This window comes from Micropterus dolomieu, linkage group LG07 (genome assembly GCF_021292245.1).
Source record: "Micropterus dolomieu isolate WLL.071019.BEF.003 ecotype Adirondacks linkage group LG07, ASM2129224v1, whole genome shotgun sequence".
Lineage (NCBI taxonomy): Eukaryota > Metazoa > Chordata > Actinopteri > Centrarchiformes > Centrarchidae > Micropterus > Micropterus dolomieu.
In genome coordinates, this window is record NC_060156.1 from 13,106,802 (window position 1) to 13,129,031 (window position 22,230).

The 22,230-nt window shown below is 39.4% G+C and overlaps 2 protein-coding genes across 2 annotated transcripts in view; one reads left to right on the plus strand and one right to left on the minus strand.

Annotated features, from left to right (window-relative positions):
- The window catches only part of abcb11a (ATP-binding cassette, sub-family B (MDR/TAP), member 11a), a 17,043-nt gene extending 2,276 nt beyond the window's left edge, over positions 1–14,767 (minus strand). Inside the window, exons 1-23 of the mRNA XM_046054129.1 lie at positions 14,684–14,767; positions 7,434–7,519; positions 7,306–7,321; positions 7,145–7,193; positions 5,374–5,615; positions 5,215–5,299; positions 4,982–5,115; positions 4,730–4,901; positions 4,489–4,613; positions 4,205–4,379; positions 4,010–4,123; positions 3,781–3,891; positions 3,576–3,701; positions 3,278–3,481; positions 2,989–3,159; positions 2,701–2,890; positions 1,694–1,760; positions 1,470–1,581; positions 1,219–1,380; positions 1,015–1,119; positions 730–891; positions 408–611; positions 67–308 (exon numbers count right to left, since the gene is read on the minus strand). Of these exons, the coding sequence (XP_045910085.1) occupies positions 67–308; positions 408–611; positions 730–891; positions 1,015–1,119; positions 1,219–1,380; positions 1,470–1,581; positions 1,694–1,760; positions 2,701–2,890; positions 2,989–3,159; positions 3,278–3,481; positions 3,576–3,701; positions 3,781–3,891; positions 4,010–4,123; positions 4,205–4,379; positions 4,489–4,613; positions 4,730–4,901; positions 4,982–5,115; positions 5,215–5,299; positions 5,374–5,615; positions 7,145–7,193; positions 7,306–7,321; positions 7,434–7,479 (3,014 nt within the window). The 5' untranslated portion in view covers positions 7,480–7,519; positions 14,684–14,767. The remainder of the gene's footprint in view (positions 1–66; positions 309–407; positions 612–729; positions 892–1,014; positions 1,120–1,218; positions 1,381–1,469; positions 1,582–1,693; positions 1,761–2,700; positions 2,891–2,988; positions 3,160–3,277; positions 3,482–3,575; positions 3,702–3,780; positions 3,892–4,009; positions 4,124–4,204; positions 4,380–4,488; positions 4,614–4,729; positions 4,902–4,981; positions 5,116–5,214; positions 5,300–5,373; positions 5,616–7,144; positions 7,194–7,305; positions 7,322–7,433; positions 7,520–14,683) is intronic.
- Positions 12,463–20,353, plus strand: dhrs9 (dehydrogenase/reductase (SDR family) member 9). The gene is made up of 5 exons (XM_046054131.1): positions 12,463–12,621; positions 16,716–17,032; positions 17,768–18,026; positions 18,103–18,266; positions 20,031–20,353. The coding sequence occupies exons 1-5, from the start codon at positions 12,587–12,589 to the stop codon at positions 20,249–20,251; spliced, it is 996 nt and encodes a 331-aa protein (XP_045910087.1). The 5' UTR covers positions 12,463–12,586; the 3' UTR covers positions 20,252–20,353.
- Positions 20,354–22,230: the final 1,877 nt, after the last annotated feature.

Sequence of the window (22,230 nt, forward strand, 5' to 3'; positions counted from 1 at the left end):
ACTGTACATTTTAACATAGGATCTGTAAAGGACAGATTTTCCATTGAAAGAAATAATTTTACCAACCTGAAAACCAACATGTATTTTAACCCCTCCGAGCTAACCAGATAGCCTCCATATCTAAATGAAGCAGCAAGTGCCATGAACACGATGCACTGGGAAAAACCAAAACAGATTCCATAGATGTTGGCTTTCTTCTTGGCAGTTTTATATGGAAGCTCGAGTTTTTGCTCATACGAGTCCACAAATGACCTCTCATTGGCCAAACCTGCAACTGTCCTGATGTTGGCAAGAGCCTCACTGGATACCTGTGGGTGAAAGTTAAGAGCTTATACTGCAGCCTTTGGTTTCTCAGAGAAACTGTAGATATCATTGGGTCTAAATTGCAGTTGTTCTGTGGTGCTCACCTGAACTGCTGCTTCCATGGCATTTTTATCTTCATTTGCAAAACCTGTCAGCATTTTGGCTTGGTACAGCCCAGACAGCACGAGGAGTGGCAGGAAGCACATAATTACCAAAGTTAACTTCCAACTGCAGTAGAAAGCAATGCAGAAAGACGCTCCAATACTGGTCAATGAGTTAACGATCATGCCAATTTGAGATCCTGTTGCCTGCAGAAACCATGCCAGCCACATGAAAAACACTGTTGTAATTACACTACCAAACCTATGCCTTTTTTGTGTTAAATTATGTGAAATATCAAAACAGGTCTGGAAATCCGCTACTTACACCCTGCACCATGGATGCATCAGTGGCCAGCCTGGCTGTCAGAGCTCCAGGGCTGTTTGTGGGGTCATCAAACCAGCCAATCTCCTGTCTCAACATAGCCTGGAAGCCCACTTTCCTTAAACGGCGGGTCAGCAGCTCTCCAGACTTAGCAAAAGCATATCCCTGAAACATTTAAATCAGTTTACATGTGAATCCTAGATTCTGTTCAGCTTCTTCTCTACATCAAGTTGACAAAGATTTGTATACTCTAAATGTCTTAATTATGTTGCGAATTCTGATGCAAACCTGTAAAAACTGGAAAAGGAAACTGGCCACAGCAACAATGCAAAACAGAACACATATCCCATTGATCTGCTCCCTCTGCTTGTTCAAGTCACGAATGGCAAACGTCTGCAAATACAAAGATCATTTAAGTCATGTGCTCTTCAACAAACAATATCAGCTTGTAAAACAGAACATAACAAGCAACTGGAGTATGCAAACCCTTACCCCAAGAATTTGGCTGAACAGGACAGCGTAGATGGGGTTGACAGAGCCATTGACAGCAGCTCCCAGCGAGCCCAGCAGCATGTAGGGCCATTCTGGTTGGTTGTACTTGAGGATACGTGCTACTGGGGCAGGCTCCACATGTTCGACCGCATCATCCTTACACTTATGTTAATAATATGAATTGGAGCTGTTAATTTCCACATGGTAATTTGGAATAAAGTAAATGTATTACACAGCATAAAAGAGATTACATTTTTTGGTGTTATCTCCTGGTCCGAAGGTTTCTTGAGGCTGCCAGATGATACGTAGTGGTCAAAATGTTTTGACAATTTGCTCTGAGATCGCAGTCGAACAGAGTTCCCACTAGAGTAATATTGAAATAATCAGAACATACAGACATTTCACTGTGTTATAATGATAGCTGATATCTAGATTTGTGTTCTGGTATGATCTTTTCGAGCTGGATTTACTGTACCTTTTACTGGATCTGGAGCTTCCAAGGCTACAACTCCTCGCTTTTAGATCACCATCATTGATCACATCTGGCAAAACAAATAAAAAATCAGAACAGCTTCAACACAAGTATCTTTAACAGACACAGCAAGGACTTTCAAACACTCTATAAGGTTGCCCACTGACTCCTGCTGAGTGTTTTAAATGTGCTGTTTCAGTAAGTCAGGTGGACCCACCGGTCTCTGATACTAGGAGGGATTTGTGGGTACAGGGTTACATAGTTAAAGGGTGTTGCCTGTGTACACAGAACATGGATTACAGTACTAGTTTTATTTTGTACATATTTTGCCTTTTAAGAAACTCTATATTCTCTTTTCACAATAAACATTGTGATGGAAATTAATAACATTAACGATAGCTGCATTACATTTAAGTTCACTAGTTCCAGGGTTCTTGATATGTGCATCAGGCTGAGTGGCTAGGCTTAATGAAACACTGCAATGGAATGGGACCATCGTTGATGTTATTAGCAACACCTGTGCTGTTCCTGCTATGTCAAGTCAAAATGTCTTTCTATGAAAAAGGCTTAATGTGACAAAGCCAGATGCTTGTGCCCCCTGATGACACTACATGATGCAAAGCTGTGACCTTGGGTTATGCAAAAAATGTAGAGGGCCACTTTAGCATAAGCTGGGGTATGTAGACAAGCCAATGTGGTGAAATGGAACCTTGTATGTTAAGAAGGTTTAAGGATCTGAAATGAACACTTCATTTGAGTTACAATTAACCGATGTATAGTAGTAACAGAAAGGTACTTTGTCAAGCAAAAATAACAACCACTTTATCTTTCCTGTTTCAAGGTTCTAAAATTTGAGGATTTACTGCTTTTCTCTATTGTAAACTGAATATATTTGGGTTTCGGACTGTTGGTTTGACAAAGCAAGTTGATGTTACTCATAATCTCAAAAATGTGATTAAAATCAATACTTAGCCCTTCTCTAATGGTTAGCATCATTACATAAATCCTACCATTAGTTGTGTTTGGTGGGCCTTGGTTCTGCAGGGTGACCAGGGTGAAGTAGACACCTTGCCTTTCTATTAGCTCACTGTGTGTCCCCTTCTCTACAGCCTGTCCATGCTCAAAACCAATGATGACATCTGCATTTCTAATTGTAGAAAGACGGTGGGATATAGAAATTGTTGTCCTGCCGATCCGCACCTGCAAATATACCAGTTATTATGGTGCCATTCCACAAAACATGATGTGAAGTTGATGGTGTACTCAGTTATGTAGTCTATGGGTAGATAGTGGCTCACCTTATCTAGTGCCTCCTGGACAATAGCCTCACTCTCATTGTCCAAGGCAGATGTGGCCATATCAAGCAACAGGATCCTGGGGTTTCGAATCAGTGCTCGAGCAATAGCAATCCTCTGCTTCTGTCCTCCACTCATCTGTCCTCCACCTTCTCCCACCAGAGTATCAAATTTCTGGTGGATAGGAAGGAATGTGTTAATTTTAGGTTTGTTAAATCCTTAACACAAATTCACACATTGACTGTGAAACATTTGTATGCATTCTGTATTATCTTTAAAAATGTAAAAGTACCTGTGGCAGATCCATAATAAAATTATAGGCATTAGCCTCTTTTGTTGCCTGGATGATTTCTTCCATGGTTACTCCAGGTCGACCAAACCGGATGTTTTCTGCAATGGTTGTAGAGAACAGCACCGGCTCCTGCTCAACAATACCAATGAGAGATCGGAGCCACTGGATGTTTAAATCACGAATGTCGTGGCCGTCCAAGGACACCTGAGAATGAGATTTATATATGTGACATTACACCGGAGCCTTTAACCTTTTGTCCACTGATGTCCTGTGGCTGTACAGTTGCTCATATTGTTACCTTTCCTTCCTTTGGGTCATAAAACCTTTGGAAGAGCTGGATTGTGGTGCTCTTTCCGGATCCGCTGGGTCCCACAAAAGCAGTGGTTTCTCCTGCTTTGATCTGCATGCTCAGATCATTTAAAATCTGAAAAAGTTGTTGTAGTAGAGTTGAATTTTGAGAACTGAGAAATGAACACAGAGAAATGAGAGTTGAAGTAATTTACCTTGACTGCAGGCCGGGATGGGTAGAAGAAAGTGACATTATGGAACTCAATGTCACCTTTTACTTGGTCTAATTTGTAACCTTTTTCTGAGAAACAATCAATTTCTGGCTCCTGTGAACATTAACAGCACAGAAATTTATTTTACGGCGAACATTATTTTACTTCAAATGTATCGTTTCTAATCTGGACTGTCTCTGCAATCAAGTATTAAGTAGCATCTTGTTTTTACCCGGTCAATTGTGTCAAAGATGTTCTTTGCAGCAGCACGGCCACAAGCGAATGCCTCCAGGCAGGGAGAGGCCTGGCCCAGGGACGTAGCTGCCATGAGTACTCCAAAGAACACCTGAAGAAAAAAAAACACTGTAGTGAAAACAAAGGCCACTGTTTTTCAAAAACTTAGATTATATCAAATAGAGTGCCATACCTGAAGAAGAGTACCAGGAGACAGCTCCTTGGTGTCGATGACCAATTTAGATCCATACCAAAAGGCCAAAGCGAAACATAAGAAAATGGTGCACCAGAGGTATCCTTGAAAGAAGCCAGTGATCGTGCCCTTTTTCACACCCCAGTTCTGAGCTTCCACAAGGTTTCTGTCATATCTGTACAAATTTCACATTTTAATTTAATTTAAAATCATTGTGTAATATGTAAGCAATGGCTCATCATCATTTGCAAACTGCTTGTGATCTTAGAAAATGATGAAAACACCTTTCAGCTTCTTTTTCCTCCCCTCCAAATGCTGCTACTGTTCTGATGGATGACAGGGCCTCATCAGCCACGGCCCCTGCCTTTGCATAGGACTTTAACTCGTGTCCTGTCAGCCTGCCCACAGCCTTTAGCGGCAAGAAAAAAAAAGAAACTTGGCAACATAAGATATCACGGACTGTAGCATGTCCCCACTCAGCAGTAAAAAAATCACAACTGATTTGCTTCACAACTGGCCCCTTACCATGGCCATAAGTCCAGCAGCTATACCAATCAGCGGGCTCACGGCTATGACCACTAAAGTCAGCTTCCATCCGCCAATGAAGCCGACCGTGAAGCCAAACACAAATGTAGAGATCCTCTCAATGAAGATAGACACCTGGTCAGCGATGGCATTGTTGATCTTGTTCATGTCACTGTAAAGGAAGAGAAACACTGTTCTGTGTAAAACCTTCTCCCTTGCACTGGTATCTGCAGAAAGAGAGCCCCAACTCACTCTGATATCCTTGTATTCAGTTCACCAACAGAGTTGCAATCAAACCATCCAATCTCCATTTGCATTACTTTTCTGAAATAAGTCTTTCGGATTGTTTGAATTTGTCTTGCAGCTGCTGACACCCAGAAGAAAATCTACAGTGTGAAGAAAATGATTTCTTTGAGTCATAAGCCATAATTTTGCTCAAAGGGGTATTTAAATGAAAGCTGAATTTGGTAAGCATTAATACTTACCTGAAAATAACTAACAAACAGAACTCCTAATCCAATTCCAACATAGTAATATGCAAACATGGTCATCTGTGCTTCAATATCCACCCTGTCGAGAAAATAAAATGAGTAACAACAGTTTTTCACTGTAACAAGCACATCAACAATAAACTAAATACTTACCCGCAGTACACAGTGCTGTTTTCAGGTGTTTCATATATGGAGCCATTTTCCCAATAGATGCTGTTGTTTTTGCATATCTTGTTCGGGTCTTTCAGTTCTTGGACCTCAAGCTCATGAGCCACAAACGTGTTTGTCATCATGCCGTAAACCAGAAGCATGAGAGGTGAAGCTGCACCGTGTATGATGGCACACAAACCCCCCACTACCATTATCACAGTGTCTTTGCAAGTAGCATATCGAAACTGCAAAAAGGAATTTTAAAGAAAATTACTCAGATCCTTTACTTACAGTAAAGTAAATACAATACCAGCACAACATTGTAAAATAGTCATGTAAAATTACAATCACATCCTACTTTGGAAAAGTACAATTATAAATCGGCTTTAAAGCTGGAGTGTATGACTTTTACAGATAAAGGAACATCTATTACATACAAGCCCTTGCCAAACGAGTTCACATAATGCTGATTAAGCCAATCACAACCAGGTAAATCTCTTTTTCGCAAGACACTTGAGTTTTTTTAAGAGGTGTTTGTGGCAACGTTCCCGTGTTGCAGAGTTGAAGGGGCAGCGACAGTAGCGACAGCAGCAACTCAGTATGGCAGAGCCTTTACGATATACGTACGTTTCATTGATAGTGTTGCGTAAGTACTCTCACCATCAGAAAGGTGAGACAAAAGTTCTGCACTCCAAAAGTAATAGTACTCATTCAGCAGAAAACTGGCCTCTGCACCTGATACTGTGCTCCATCTTTGCTTGAAGTCGAGTTCCACTTAATTAAATCCAACTTCTGATTCTCAAGGAAGGGAAAACTTGAATGAAGGTTTATTTGAACAGTAATTATAACAACATGGCAGGTGATTCTTATCCAGGGTTACATCTCAGCAAATACGTGCTTAGGGGCAATTAAAGATATATTATAACATAATACATTATTAGATAGTTAAATGATTTATCAATGCCCATGAAACATTTAACTGTTGTAGCTGCTTGAGGTGGTGGTAGTTTTAACTGCTATTTATACACAATTAGCCAGTGCAGTGGTTCCCAACAAAGGGGTCGATCACCCTTCAAAAGAGCACAAGATAAATCTGGGGGTCATGAGATGAATAATGGGAGAGGAAATAAGCAATTTTTCATATGTTGAACTTTTCTGTAATGTTTTCTTTTGTGAAATATTAGATCATTTTACCCTTTTGTGCCTCAAACTGTTATTTTGATAAAACCACATGAGAAGTTTAGTGGGACAATCACTCATCTCCAACCAAACTTTTTGTAAGGGGTCACAAGCCAAAATGACTGGAAGCCACTGATTTAAACAATACTGTACATTATAATGTTTTATGTAAAAGCTTCATTTGAAAAGTAACCATAGCTATCAATATAAACCAATATTTCTCTCCAAAAATGTAGCAGAGTAGAAATAGAAAATAGCATGAAATAGAAATACTGAAGCACCTCAAAAGTTAACTTAAGTACAGTACTTGAGTACTCATATTCTGCAACAGGCTAAAAGCCCACCTTTTCAGATTACATCTCAACAACGCTTGCTTACTTATGTTTGTCATTTAGCATTTTTTAAAAATAATTAAATACAAATTAAAAAGCTGATCTTTAAGTACTTGTTCTGCAGCACTGAACATACTTTTAGTTATTTGTAATACAATTTTGGATGACATATAGCTCTTTCTTCTACATGGTTTTAATGCCCTTATTGTAACTTACTTTGCCAAATAAATGTAAAGTAATGTAAAATATAGCTTAGTATTTACCAGCTGGAGGTATCCAATGCTCAGTGTGTTTTCTTTTTTCTTCTCATCTCTGTAACACATGTAAATTAAAGTTAGGCACAGGAATATTTCATGACAACTGCAAACATATTGTGGTCTAAAACATAGTGTACTATGGGAAATGTCAATTGCAATATACTTACCCAGTCTCAATGTCTGCTGAAAAAAAGAGGGAAAACTATATTTAGAGTTACCTGTGATAACCTGGGTTTTTACACAAAATTATTATTTTTTTGGGTCAGTGAATTTGCAGTGTAAACAGACAACTCACCTTTTTCATTTACACCTGGTGTTGCAAGTTTGAATGATTGCTTCATGTTTCCTGCCCTGTCAGGCAAGTGTGTTCTCACTTGTTACCTGTGAATAAAAAAAATCTAAATTAAAATTTGGATGTTAAGCTGTAGAGGGATCCATGCAGTTAAATCATATGTCATGTCAAAATGAGATCAACAGAGCTATATTCTCAGAGTCATTATAGATGTATACACTTTTCTTTGATCCTAAAAGAAAATGCTTACAGTAAAGTACAGTATGGTTACATTATATATATATATATATATATATAATATATATATAATATATATAAGTTTATATGTATCGAATGGTTAAGTTACTGATGTCAAAAAATGTATTTTAATGATTGCTAACATGTGCGGATCCTCATTACTTTACACACTGAGAATTTGTAAAAATGGAGGTAATTAACATTTTTAGTCAAAGACATTAAGCAATAATTAAATCCCAGTTGACTGTTAACGCAGTTTATAGTGGAAGAGAAGCAAAATGTACAGTACCTGGACTACTCGCTGAATGTCTGGTTTCTTTGGAAATCCACCAGCACCACTGAGGCTCATCTGAGTAAATTCCTATCTTAGCTATCTTATTTTCAGGTAACCTATGCCTCTACTTTCCCATTATCTACACCTCCATTAGACTGATAAGGGCAGTGTCAGCATTGTGACCTTTACTAGACTGCCTTTGTAAGGCAAAACTCAATCTCTAAACCAAGCTAATGAGCAATGACCATGTGTATTCATTATGTATATGTACCTTATGTCTATATTATGTAACTTCAAAAACAAACGCAGGTGGATCTTTAAAAATATGAAATGTACTAACATTTGGTTACAGAAAAAAGCATCCTTTGGTACAAATGTTTTTAATTCGTGATTGTAAAGTGGGTTTAATGACCGTAAGGCTATTTGTTATTGTCAGGTGCTGTATCATTACACAATACACATTTAAATGACACGGGTTACCTGCCTAATTACCTGTCATTAGAAGGACTTCAAAAAAAAGTTTAGTATTAGGGTTAATGCCCGTTAGGACAGCCTGGGTTCGGAATTTGCTCTTTCTTTACAGCCGGTTAAAGATGCAGTGTGATAATTAAGTAATAGCTCACCACAGGCCGTGGTATAGGCCTACGCTTATTATATCACCGTTAAGGGGCATTGTTTGGCCCGACGCCGAAAAAAGGTTACCAGGTATGGCAACAAACGCACTACAATTTGACTTTATTTTATAAACAGACGTTTAAGTTTCACCAGGCAGCCGTAAAATAATAACTATAATAGTAATATAATAATATTATTATTTGCTTGCGTTTGCTTAGATGTAGTAGGCTATAAAGACTGGAAACAGGCAGAAACAGCTTGCATGGCTCTGTCCAAAGTTATCTAAATCCACATACCAGCAGCTCTAAAGCTAATAAATTGCCAGTTCTTGTTTATCCACAGTTAAGCGACATGTTGTGGTTTACAGGTGGATATGTGCCCGTCCTGCTTTTTGGCTGAGAGCAGTGACTTCTTGCAGTCTTCTGGTTCACTGATGTCTCTTAACAGAAAGTTAAAACGAGGGGGGGGGGGGGGACAGCTATCAATAAGATGGATAGAGACAGAGAAGGTGTATCTGATGTTTCTGGAAATCCGTTGTCCTTTCTTTCATGGAGGTGAAGTGTCTGTCCCATTGCATGGCACTGTGACTTGATTATATTGTTAGTTTTACAAGTTGTTTATATTGTTTGTTTGTGCCAGGCTTGGCAGTTCATTATCTTCCCCATTCATTCACAAATATGCAGGTCTGACTAGTAAGATTAGGATTTAGTTATTCTCAGCATCTTCTGCTTAAGAGCAACTTCCACAATAAGTTCCTCACTGATATCTTTGGCAGGTGCTTAGTCAGAGGCAAATCCACGTGCCCTCTCAGCCAAAGATTCTGCCTCAGTTTTTATGACTGGATCTGTGGCTTTGTCCCTCACAGCTAAAAGTGCATCTCTAGCGGTGTGTGTGTGTGTGTGTGTGTGTGTGTGTGTGTGTGTGTGTGTGTGTGTGTGTGTTGCGTGCAGCTTCCCTGTCAAACAAATGTCTTTATTGAATAAAGAAATCAAAATATCAGGTCTGGAAATGAGACTTTGTCCAGTTCCGATGTCCTCCCTCCCTCCCCCCCTCTCTCTCCCCCCCCTCTCTCTCTCCCTCCATGTCTCCGCTTGTGTGGAAGTGATGGTGATGAACAACAGACTAAGCTTCCGGTGCCTGGAGTTTCCAGCTAATTAGCCAAAAGACATAGTTAACTTGTGTCTTGCTAACATGTGTGACTCATGAGCTAACTAACGCCTACAGGCTAATTGTACAATGGAGACACTACAGGTGAACACACTATGTTGTAAATTCCCTGTTATTACTGTGTTTTTGTGCAGGAACTGTTCAGTGCTGAATTGTTTTTACATCAGGCACCTCGTTGGACAGCTGACGGGGTGTACCTTCGTTCTAGTTGATTTTACATTGATGCCTGTCTGCGTTTGTGACGAAGGTGGGTTATAATGACCCTTTAACGAATGCTAATGAGTTATTTTGATTTGCAAATGAAGCGGCAGATTTCGGTGCTAATAAAGGTAACGTTACTTGTGTAGCAGTGTTTATGTTTAATATGCTAATTGACTTGTTAACTGTTGACTAAGTTTAAGCCAAGTTTAAGTTCAACATGTGCGCATTAAGCTTGCGCACCTTCTCTTGTATGCTGTGTTTTGTTCATTGCAGATACCGGTACAGAAAAAGCCTCAGACAGTACAGAAACACAATAGAGACAAATTGTAAAGAATCAAACTGTGAACAGCAAACCAGAAACGCCAAGCTCTATGTAATTTGGAGTTGTGCTTCATCATTAAAGCCACGTTAACTGTTCTTCTGTGGTCGGCCTCGCTCTCTAATCAGTCAGTGTCTGTGTGTGGATGAGGTGCTCCAGCGACTCTGCCTAAAACAACAAACAGTCCTAGCTCTTCGTAACACACTAAAATGTGTGTCTTAATAACATAATCACAATTTCCACATTGATATGCAAATTAAGCAATAACTAATTAAAATGTGCTGATTTGCATACACTAGACAAGGCACTGCAGGTGAATAGGATAAACAAAATAACTAAAGCATATCACCACAGTACTTCCCCAGTGAATGACTTACCTCAAGAGGCTTTTCCCCTGAAAGGTTATGTTACTGTAAATAGGCTATGCAGATTTGCTTTTTTGGTTAGTTTAGAAGAAATCTACAGATAGCTTCCAACAAACACCATCTAAATGTGTATTTTCCATTAAAGTCGAAGACATGGAAGCAAAATAGACCAAAATCTCAAAATTGAACTCTACTTCTCTCTAAAAGTGTCGTGCCTTAAACAGTAACTTCCTTATTTTGATCAGTCATCATTCTTATGTAAGAGGTGTTGTTTCTCCTGAAAGGTCCAGCACATTAAGACAAATGTGGACACGCGTCATTTTCTTAGTGTCTTTCCAGCGGCATGTCAATTTTCCGCTGTCAGTGTCAGATGTAACTCTTGTCCTTCCACAAATGCACAAACTGTCTCCTTTTGCTGTATAAACTGAAAGGTTGAAGTTGACTTTCTGGCCCAAGAAGTCGTGTTCCTCAAAAAAGACTGGATAGACACATGCAGTTCCGTCTTGTGTGGCTTTGTCATTTAATTGTCTGCATTCCTCTTTTGTTGAAATGGAGATCTGCCCCTTTTCAAACAATTCCTCAAAGGAACTACTCTGTCATAGGTGGATGTTGGGGCTTGAATATTTTATCTGCAGCCCACTACTTCACAATCAAGGATCTGCCTATAGTGAAGGACTAGAAGATGTGAATTATGGTCCAGAGTTGTCCTCCGACTCCACGGACCACTCACTAACTGGTTTCTACCACTAGCTTCAGTGCCCCCATCATCATGGAATGTATACTCACTGGCCACTTTATTAGGTACACCTTGCTAGTACCGGGTTTGACTCCCTTTTGCCTTCAGAACTGTGGCACACTTTCAACAAGGTGAAACTTTCCTCAGAGACTATGGTCCATATTAACATGATTGCATCATGCAGTTGCTGCAGATTTTTTGGCAGCACATCCATGACGCGAATCTCCCGTTCCTCCACATCCCAAAGGTGCTCTGTCTGGCGTCAATGTGTTGTACGTTCAGAGATGGTATTCCGCATACCTTGGTTTTAAGTGTTTTTTTGAGTTACTGTTGCCTTTCTGTCATCTCGAACCAGTCTGATCATTCTCCTCTGATATCAGTAAGGTATTTTTGTCCACACAACTGCCGTTCAAAGGATCTTTTCATTTTTTCGGATCATTCTCTGTAAACCCTGGAGTTGGTTTTGAGTTAAAATCCCAGTAGATCAGCATTTTGGCACCGTCAACCATGCCACGTTCAAAGTCACTTAATCCCCTTTCTTCCCCATTCTGATGCTCATTTTGAACTTCAGCAAATTGTCTTGACCACGTGTACATGCCTAAATGTAATGAGCGGCTCCCATGTGATTGGCTGATGAGCTATTTGAGCTAACAAGCAATTAAACAGGTGTACCTTCTAAAGAGTATTTTCCCCCTTTCTTTCCTTCTTTCTTACTTTAAGACAGAAAATGATACAGAATTCTATGGCTTTTGCCCAAGGGTGTCACTTTGTGTTGAAAAGTGGTGGGGACATATTTTCTGCACCAGTTTATGGTGGAAATGTTTCTATTTTTCTATAGGGAAACAAAATTTAGGCAGCAGGTAACAATTCAAAATATAAAAATATATAATGCAGTAATCAGTAATCATTTTTGTTGGACAGTGCACATTTGATCCTTCTATATTTTAGAATTTAGCAAAGCAATTTAACTCTGGAAAAACAAATAGCAGACACACTATCTATCTATCTATCTATCTATCTGTGCCATGTAGTGTCCAGCAGATGGCGCTCTTGCCACATTATTTCTGTGGAAAAGAGGCCAGACCAAAGCAATGGACCAGACGGGGGCAGGTAAACTCACCGGAAGTTACCTTTAAATAATGACAAATGAAGTGGTAACCCAACACAAACGAAGTTTATACCCACCATATCGGTGTTTGTCCTAGAGGTTAACGCGCGCTGCTGCTCCGCTCTGCGACAGTGATGGATGTATCGTACTGGTCGCAGAAAATACACGTGTAAGTATCTTTTTTTTTACACTTTGAAGAGATGTTCAACCAGTTCAGCCCTGTTAACCTTGGCTAATAACGAACACGACGGTGTGATCCCAGACTTAACGTTCATTCAGAGATTTAGGCTACTTTCATCTCGTGAGTGAGTCTGACGTAGCCTGCTCGGCTTGTGACTTTAGCGAGGAACAATGTCTAAGACAAAAATCAGCTCTAGCTCCTTAAAAGCAACAGCCAAGCTAATAGGAAATCAGCGGTTAATAATAATGGATCACCGGTGTGGTGTTTCAAGTGTTTAGATGTGATGTATTTTTGCCAGAAATGTGCAAATTGATTGAAGCATTTGCGGTCACTTAGCAGGATTGATCAGCAGGATTGTTTGGACAGTTCAGACAAAACGATAGACTCGATCCCTGTAATGGCCATTTTTTACTTTTCTTCTGATATTTTACAGAGTTAATGATGAAGTGGGAAAATAATCAGCTGAACCCCGTTGATTGTTGTTATTTTTGTTAGTTGCCTCCCTGTGTAATTTGTTTATTTAGACCTTCCTTTTAACATCATTATTTAACTCCCCTTAATACAATAAAGATACATACTTTCACTCTCAAAGTGGGTTTGATTAAAAAAAAAAAATTATCCAAAGTGAGCCCTAATCTTGTAAAATCTTTCACCAGTCCCACCTCTGTAACTATGTAGGCCTATATTGTCCAAGGCTAATGAGGAAGTCATTACATTTGGTGTGTTTGTTTTTTTAACAATGTATGTTTTCTATGTAGAACACAAAATGAGATTAAAAATGAATCATGTTTGACACATTAGTAAAATATGTATTTGTTCCTTGTATACATGTGTTTTTGAGCGTTCAGCCCTCTTTCCTCCATTTGGGGATGGAACTGCAGAATCAAAGTTGGGTAGAAACTGGTAATAAAATAGAAATCTTTATAATATAAATACTGAAAATAGTGGCGTCCTAATTTCAATTTATTTGCTTGTCCTAAATGCTCTTATACTTAAAAAATTTCTCTAGGCTCATGAGGCATCACAATGGAAAGGGTCAATGCTGACAAAAAAAAAAATGTGTCTACATGTTTAATCAGGCAGAGTCTTTCTTGAGGGCGTTTATCCAGCCGCCATGTCTCAGTTTTTTGTTTTATAATGAGGTATAGGTGTTCAGGAATCTCATGGCTTAAACATGCTTCACATTTTTTTTTCTTTTATTATAGTATGCGGAAATGACTTGTCTTTCCTGTGGAACATGAATGTCAACTGCTGGATGTCCTGATTTATACCTTGTGTAATCACCAGGCACTTATTCCCATGTGGGATGGGCCATTTCACTGCTATGACATGATCATAGAAAAATCCTTTTCAGTTTATACATTTATCATACTGTATGTGTTTGAAAAGGAGACTGTCCATTTGATCTACAGTAGTGCTCATAGATTATCATTTCATTTGTCTGACAATAATCTAAACAGTCATTTCTCAGTTAAGAGAAACCCAAAGATATTCAGTTTACCATAATAGAAGATCCAAGAAAATCAGCAAATTATCAAATTTTAGGGAAACATGGCTTAGATGAGGCGTCGATGTTAAATTGTAACATCCAAATTTCAAGTCCAGTCGTTGTCATGTGTCATTCCCCATGTTCGGTCATCTCTATACATGCAGTTAGAAAATAAAGATAAAAAATGTTTAAAAGATAATTTATTTTTTAAATCCCTTTTGAGAGGCTGGAATTTACACTTTTTTTTTTGTCATCTTTCATTAAAAAAGGTTTAATCGATTATCAAAATAGCTCTAGTAGCCTATGATTAAGTATTTTGATAATAAATTATACAAACTCTAACACAATGAGAAGTTGTAATACAGTGGATGAAGTTATAATTGTAAAATGTCATCAGTTTGAAGATAATATGTGCAGGATTGCAAAGGGAGTATCTGCTGAGCGTGGGGAAGTGTTAAAAAGTACAGCAGGAGTTGAACTAATGACAAACTGTAACTATAAAATATTAGATTGAAGGTTTATTCTTGACCTCGGAAACAGCAGCTGACATAACTGTCTCACCTGAAGTTTCATTCAGTCGCTGTTCTGGAGCCTTTGATCGTTGTAGTGGCGATGGGTCATGAAACGGGCAGGAAACATCACAGCAGATCCATCTCACCACAGTCACAACCTGTTCCAGTTTCTCCCCACTGGTAGGCGCTACAGAGTACTGTACGCCAAAACCAAGGCCCAATCATAACGTCCCCCCTCACAGACTCACAGACTTTGAGGCGCGTTCCCGGGAAGTCAGTGAGGGCTCAGGGTGTCCCACTGTCAAATCGTCAAGTGCGCAAGGGCTCTCTCGCGGACATTTTGAGCCCTTTATAGACCCTTTCCTTTTTTTGGCTGAGGGAATTGCCCACAGTTCATAGCGATATGACGTTAAACACGGGGGTTACCAGGGGAAGCCCGGAAGCGAGAGAAGTATCACGGCACATCTGCCTACGACACCTACGCTGATGTTGAAAGTTTTCTTAACGTAAGATGGTGCATAGAACACATGAAGTCAGAGGAATGCAATCACCACACTTAGTTTATTCATAATTTATTTTAGTTTTTGCTTAATGATTCTATTTGACCAACAATAGTGTATTGATTAATTACAAATATATATTGACATTTAGGCCTCTCCTCCACTCTGTAGGACAAGAGCATGCAGGACTTAAAAATAAGGCAAAAACATAAAATAAAAAGTGTGCAACGTGTTTCAGCGTCGTCAAGGTAACGTGATAAAGTGGCAAAGTGCTGTCCCGTTCCTGTTTACAGCATTTTGAGCCCTTGTAGCCTCTTAAACTCAGTCACTTTCCAAGTGACATCAGTAAAGTCTGTGAGGGTTCAGGGCTTAGGGGGGACATTGGGATTGGGTCCAAGAGACTCCTGAACGGTTTCTTCCCACAAGCCATCGCTCTGAACAGCTGACTTCTGACTCATGGTGTCAGGAACAACTCCTGTGCAATAACCCAGTAACTCTGCCTCTAATCAGCCACCTGTTTTCTGGCTACCACCTATTATTTATTCATCATTCTCTCGTTATCTATTTCAGAGCTGTTCATACTGTTCATATGGCTATATTGACATACTGTATACCAAACCTACCTACTTCAAGTGCATAACACCTGCACAAAATACTTATTTATTCCAGCATCCTTTTCATTATGCTCCATCACACTGTGTACATGTGTGCATGTATGTGTACCTGTATATTTCATCTACTGCCGACATAATAATGATAATAATTTACTCCTGCATCCTTTGCGCTCTGCTCATTGCACTATTGTCTTAGTCTGTCTATATTAGTTTTGTTTAATGTTTCTTTGGTAAAAAAATAGCCTGTTTCATAATGAAAACCCCCTCTCCTGAAAATGGTATGAGTAATGTTTGTTTGTACGCAACGTCAAAACATCTAAAGTGCACTGCATGCGGCAGTCCATGTATGTGTTTATGTAGGAGATAGAGAGAGAGCACAGCATGCGCTGACATGAGTAAAGCAGGTCTGCGGAGGGCCCATTTACTGGACCTTTTCAGGGGCCCAGTCATTTCTGTGGGCATGTCTGCCACAGTCGAAAGTAAAAGCATTAACAAAACCTCCACCAACCAAAACCCAATAAAGTCACTCTTTGCATGCAGATTTTACATGTTGTGTCTGTGTCGTATTTGGCCAGAAGTTCACTTGCTTTTTGGGTTCTGTCTTTTGAGTTTAAACATTGAAAGTGAAGATTATGCACATAATAGATGAGCTGTCTTTTCATTTTTTGGTGTCATATTTTTTTGTGAATTTTGTGCGGAGCCAGTGTCACTACTGACATTATAAATCTAAACGATGTTATTGTGGTATTTCTTATTTATGGTAATAACATTCATTCTAAACATTCATTCTCAAAGGTCATGCAAAGCTCATAATAATGATAATACATCCACCAATGTGTCCTTGAGCAAGACTTGCTCCAGAGACGTACGACCTCTGATATAGCAATTGTAAGTCGCTGTGGATGAAAGCGTCAGCTAAATGAGTAAATGTAATAATAAGGTGTTTTTGTTTTCTTTACCTTTTTAGAAATATGTTCCTGTATATCCTGGGACTGGTGCCTCTCTGGTTCACCTTTCGCTGGTACAGGGAAAGTAAAAAAGTGCCCAACAAGGAAGATAAATATGTCTACATCACTGGCTGTGACAGCGGGTTTGGTAATCTCCTCGCGAGACACCTAGACAAGCTGGGCTTCCCTGTGATCGCAGGCTGTTACACTGAGAAGGGCGAGGATGAGCTGAAGAAGATCGCCTCCGACAGACTTACCACCGTTCACATAGATGTCTCCGACTCTGAAAGTGTCAGCAAAGCAGCAGCTGCCATCGAGGCGTTGGTTGGACAGAAGGGTGAGTGGCTTTGAGGTGCACATTACACTGGTAACATTCAATGTTTGTATATCTCATGGGTATTATGTTAATCTCACTAACCAAGAGATATTTACAGCATTTGTAGAAAAATCTACGTGACTCAAGAAAATTCATATGCCATTTAATGTTTGATTAAACTTTTACATTTAATCCAACTTTAAGGGAATAGCTCAGCATTATTTCCCTTCTTGCTGAGAGTTTAGATGAGACGATTGATGCCAATCTCGTGTCTGTCTGTTCATTATGAAACTGTAGCCAGTTAGCTTAGCTTAGCATAAACTAGAAATTGGGGTCGATCACCTTAACGCGTTGGTGGTTGCTCATGGTGACAACGTTTCTTAGCTTTTTTTCTTTCCACTTTAACTTCCTGTGTACAGGATTCTTATCTTTGCAGGCCACTGTGAGTTCTGGTGTGTTTGTTGTTGTCATCAGGACAGCCAGTGGAGACTCCAGCAAGTCTTTTTTTTTTTTTTTTTTTAAATTAATTTTAAACAATCAAGATGTAATGTATGCTTTAGAGGTGCTGGAAGCTGGATTTTGTTACCTTCAGACACAGCCAGGATAGGGTTTTCTCCCTGTATTCAGTTTTTATGCTAAGCTAACCAGCTGCTGGTCATAGCCTTACTGTACTGACATGAGAGTAGTATCAGTTGTCATTCTCAACTAACTCCAGGCAAGTTTTTTTATTCTCTTGTTGTGGTTGGGCTGCTCCAGGCCTGTGGGCTGTTGTGAACAACGCCGGAGTCGCTATGCCGTCTGGTCCCACTGACTGGCTCACTATAGAGGACTACAAGGCCATGATAGCTGTCAATCTGTGCGGTGTGATCGACGTCACACTGAGCGTCCTCCCTCACGTCAAGAAGGCCAAAGGAAGAGTGGTGAACGTCGCCAGCGTGTTTGGGAGAATCAGCCCGTTTGGTGGACCCTACTGCGTGTCCAAGTACGGCGTAGAGTCCTTCAATGACAGTCTGCGGTGAGTGTAGGGGCTACATGCACTTGTTGTTCTCCTGAGCTTCTTCTTGACTTACAGCGACTTCTGTGTGTTTCAGGTTAAACATGATACCGTTTGGAATCAAGGTGGCATGCATTGAGCCAGGCTTCTTCAAAACAAACGTGACAGATACAGGGATGATGAAAAACAACCTGAGGAAGCTCTGGGACAGATTACCTCAGGATGTGAAGAACGACTATGGACCAGGTTTCTTAAAGAGATGTGAGTTGCTGCACCAAAATAATAATAAATAGAACAGTTTCCAAACCTAGAGGAGATAATCTTCTGTTTTCAGTTAAAGCCTTGCTGTCACCTTCTCCATGGCATAAATCATAACTTTTTCTCTCCACAGTTCAGTTCAACTATTTTTATTCATTCATTTATTTTTGCCATTAGAGGCAAAATCCTATAATAGATAACTTTAATTATTATGTCATGTCTCCTCAGGAAGGATACCAAGGGGAAAAACGTGCTTCATTCAGAGTCAATTTAATACCCAAAATCAACAAAGTCTGTTTAATAATAAACTTTATTTGTATAGTGCAAGGTTACAAAGTGCATATGGTCATGAAACACTCAGGAAAAAAGAAAGTAAAGTCTAATCACAACGCATGAAGACGGTATCAGGCAAAGTAAGCTAAGAGTACAATGATAAAACAATCACCTTGAAAGTAAATTTGTAAAAGTGGGATTTTAAGACAGATTTTTAAAATGGGCGCTGTTCTTGCTTCCCGCATCTCCACTGGCTGGTCATTGCAGAGTCTCAGAGCCTTGACTCGATAGGCACACTTACCTTTGCAACTGAATCTTGTCTGTTAGAGCTTTAAAAGTAATCAGTAACATTTTAAAAATCAATTGTAGAAGGGAAAACAGATGACTGTGCGGAGGCAGTTCGAGGACAGATTACCATTTCAAACACTCGTTACTTGTGTCCAGATTCAAAGCCTGTAGACGCGTCTCTTTCCATGTAGATTTGTCCAGCTTATTCCAGATAGCGGCGCCATAACACTACTACAGGACAGCTGCTTTAATTCCGTCTACCATGCTGTCAATACCAGCTCTGTGCTGAAGTTTATTCTTTATAAGAGTGTTGCCTGTCATGAGACATGCAGGTCTGTTAATCACTCCTGGAATCTGGTCTAACCCTGTTCTGCCACATCGCAGTAGTGTTTCAGAATTTGACTTTTTCCCCTGGTAAACTTCCAGTCGATAGACCCAAAACATAGCATCATTACACACATTTTTAACTGAGGGAAAAGGTCAGACGTTGAGCTCAAAAATAAGCCAGAAGTATTGATTTTCTCACCCTTTATCGTCTTTAAGATGCACATTCGGTTCTATAATGAATTTCTATAATGATATCAATTAAAGGTGCTAAATGCTTTATTCTAAGGTTCCCTTATTTCCCATAACTTGTCATTTTTATGGAGCTAATTTTTTTTTTGCCCACATGGGCAAGACGCAATTAATTTATTCAACAATAGAGAAAGTCCAAAACTAAAAAAACAGCTGCGGTATCTTCACGGTCCAACCTTCAGACCATCACAGAATACAAAAAAAATCTTAAATCACTGACAGAAACATTTATTATGTAGCCCCTTCTGGAAAATCTAAATAAATACTTAAATAAAATCTTGCCTTTTTCCCCCCGGGCTTTTGAGACAAAGTTAGCTAAATGAACTCTCAAATAATCATACTATGTACAGTACAATACATACAGTATGTTTACCTGTAGATAAATTGCACATTTTTGCTGGTTCCGCTGATCTGCTTTGCACTCACTAGCTTAGTGTTTAATTGCGATTCATTATTCGCTAGTGTACCAATTGAACCATGTCTGTATTTTACCTATAATTGGGTCTAAATTCCAAAGCTCTTTCCAAGAAACCTCCTAGGAAATTATTAGGAACTGATCAGGATATTTTACTTAAATAATGAGTCGCCTTGTTGTGTATATAAACCACATGTATGAAATGCTTCTTTCAGCTCTTGACAAGTTGGATCACAGGTTTAATCAGTTGACGGACAAGGACCTGATGAAGGTGGTCAGCTGTATGGAGCACGCCATCACTGCCGTTCATCCTCGCACTCGCTACTCTGTCGGATGGGACGCTAAGTTATTCTGGTTGCCTATGTCGTACATGCCATCCTGCATCTCTGATAGACTTTTCATTGAAGATGGCCTCAAAAAATTATATGCACCGTAGTTTTGTTATATCACTTGTGTGTTTTATTTTCACTGCAGAACATGTTTGAACCTAAAAGTTTACACCGTTGATGGCACCATATAAACATTTTGTTATAAAACATGTTTGCCTCTTTACTTTGTTTTTGACTTGACTCTGGCATTATCACGCCTGCCCTAATGATTATAAGATCAAAGGTAATGGCCTTTGACCACAGACAACTACATAAGGCATTATGATATTGATCTTAAACACTTGTTGAGTTGTAAAGCTTCAGCTCTTCATGGACTTTGGCTCCTCTGTTTCTGTTTTAACCTGCTCTTCAAATTGGTAACATTAATTTCCCATCAATATAACCTTTGGGCTGAGTTGGTGTGATTTCAGAGGGGATTTGAGGTAAAAGGGGGGGAATGCAGTCATCAAAACCAGGGGTTGTCTGTTGCGCAACCCCCCCACTTTGGTGAAAAGGCCTGCTGCTCTATCCACTATGGACCTTGACTCTGCAGACAAACACACATGCGCAATCATCACACCCCAGCACAACTTCACGTTTCCAGTGTCTACTAAGAAAGGATCGTCACCCATTCTCTGAAGACACATTTTTCATGTAAACTGTTGCTATGGTATGTTTGCATTATTATCCATTTTTTCATAGCTTCAGTGAGGGTTCATGTGTGTTGATGCTCATTAGGAGCACCGACACAGCTGGCAACTGGAAGTTGGCTCTTTATTTATTTTTCATGAGTGCACTAATTGATCGATTTTAGTATATTTAGCACAAACCAGCTTAATGACATCTGATGCAGTCTGGTGGTTGAGTGATAATTGTTGCAACTTCCACTTACCTCATGTGGTGTCCAGCCATGCAGATGGGTTTGGTTTATCTGTCTGTTTAGCTTCACAAAATGTAATTAGTACTTTATTATTTTTTTTTTTAATGGTTTAAGCACCACAAACAACATTCAGTTCATCTCGTGTTATAGCACACCGCTGGAGTAAGTATTCAGAGCCTTCACTTCAATAAAAGTCGCAACAGCATGATGCAAAAATAAAACTCCTGTATTCACAATTTTAATTACTGAAGTATCATTAGAATATGTACTTAAAAGTATCAAAAGTAGTGCTGGAAAACTGACCCTGTGAGACTCATGTTATTATACATTATATTCTTGGATTAATGTTATGGACACATTCTTGTGTAAGTATTGCATTTTACTGTTGGTCGAGGTGGAGCTAAATTACTGGAGCTGAAGTGCTGTTGCATAGTTTTATTTATAACAAATATTTTTGTATGTAAAAGTAAAGTTAGTAATGGTAGTAGATAAATGTAGTGGAGTGAAAAGTAGTAATTTTAATATATATATATATTATATGTAATGTATTCTATGCAATGGTGAACTGACCCATTATTTGCTGGACATTGTCATTTGGTCATATTTCCCTCAGGCTGAACCAATATTTTATTTACACTAAATTTCTCTTTTGCTGCATCTGGGTCTATATAATTATAACAATATGTTACTGTATAAGTCATTCACAATTAATCAGTTTATAATGGCTTGGAAAGGGCTGTATCATAGGAATATATACATAGACCCTGCTTTGAGTTAAAAGATGGTAAGCAGCATGTCGTGTGTAGGCGAGAGCGGACTGACCGAGAAACCACATATTATTAACATAGAGAAAAACTGAAGTTGAAAATCGATTGGTATGTGCCTTGATTGACTGGCCCATAGTGTGTGGTTACTGGCCCAGACGGGGGTGGGGCGTGGTCGTTTTAATATGATTGGCTATGTGAATCAATCACACTCCACATGTGGGGCAAATTGAATCCAAGTATATCCAGCTGCAGCCACGGCACGTATGTAAAGGAAATGTCATAATATGGTTAACCAGAGAAGAGACCTTGCCTAAACGTGATGAAGATTTATCTCGGCGGCTCGGCCCACGTAACCCCAAATGAATTTCAAGGGGCGAGTTCAACCCATAGACTGTATGAT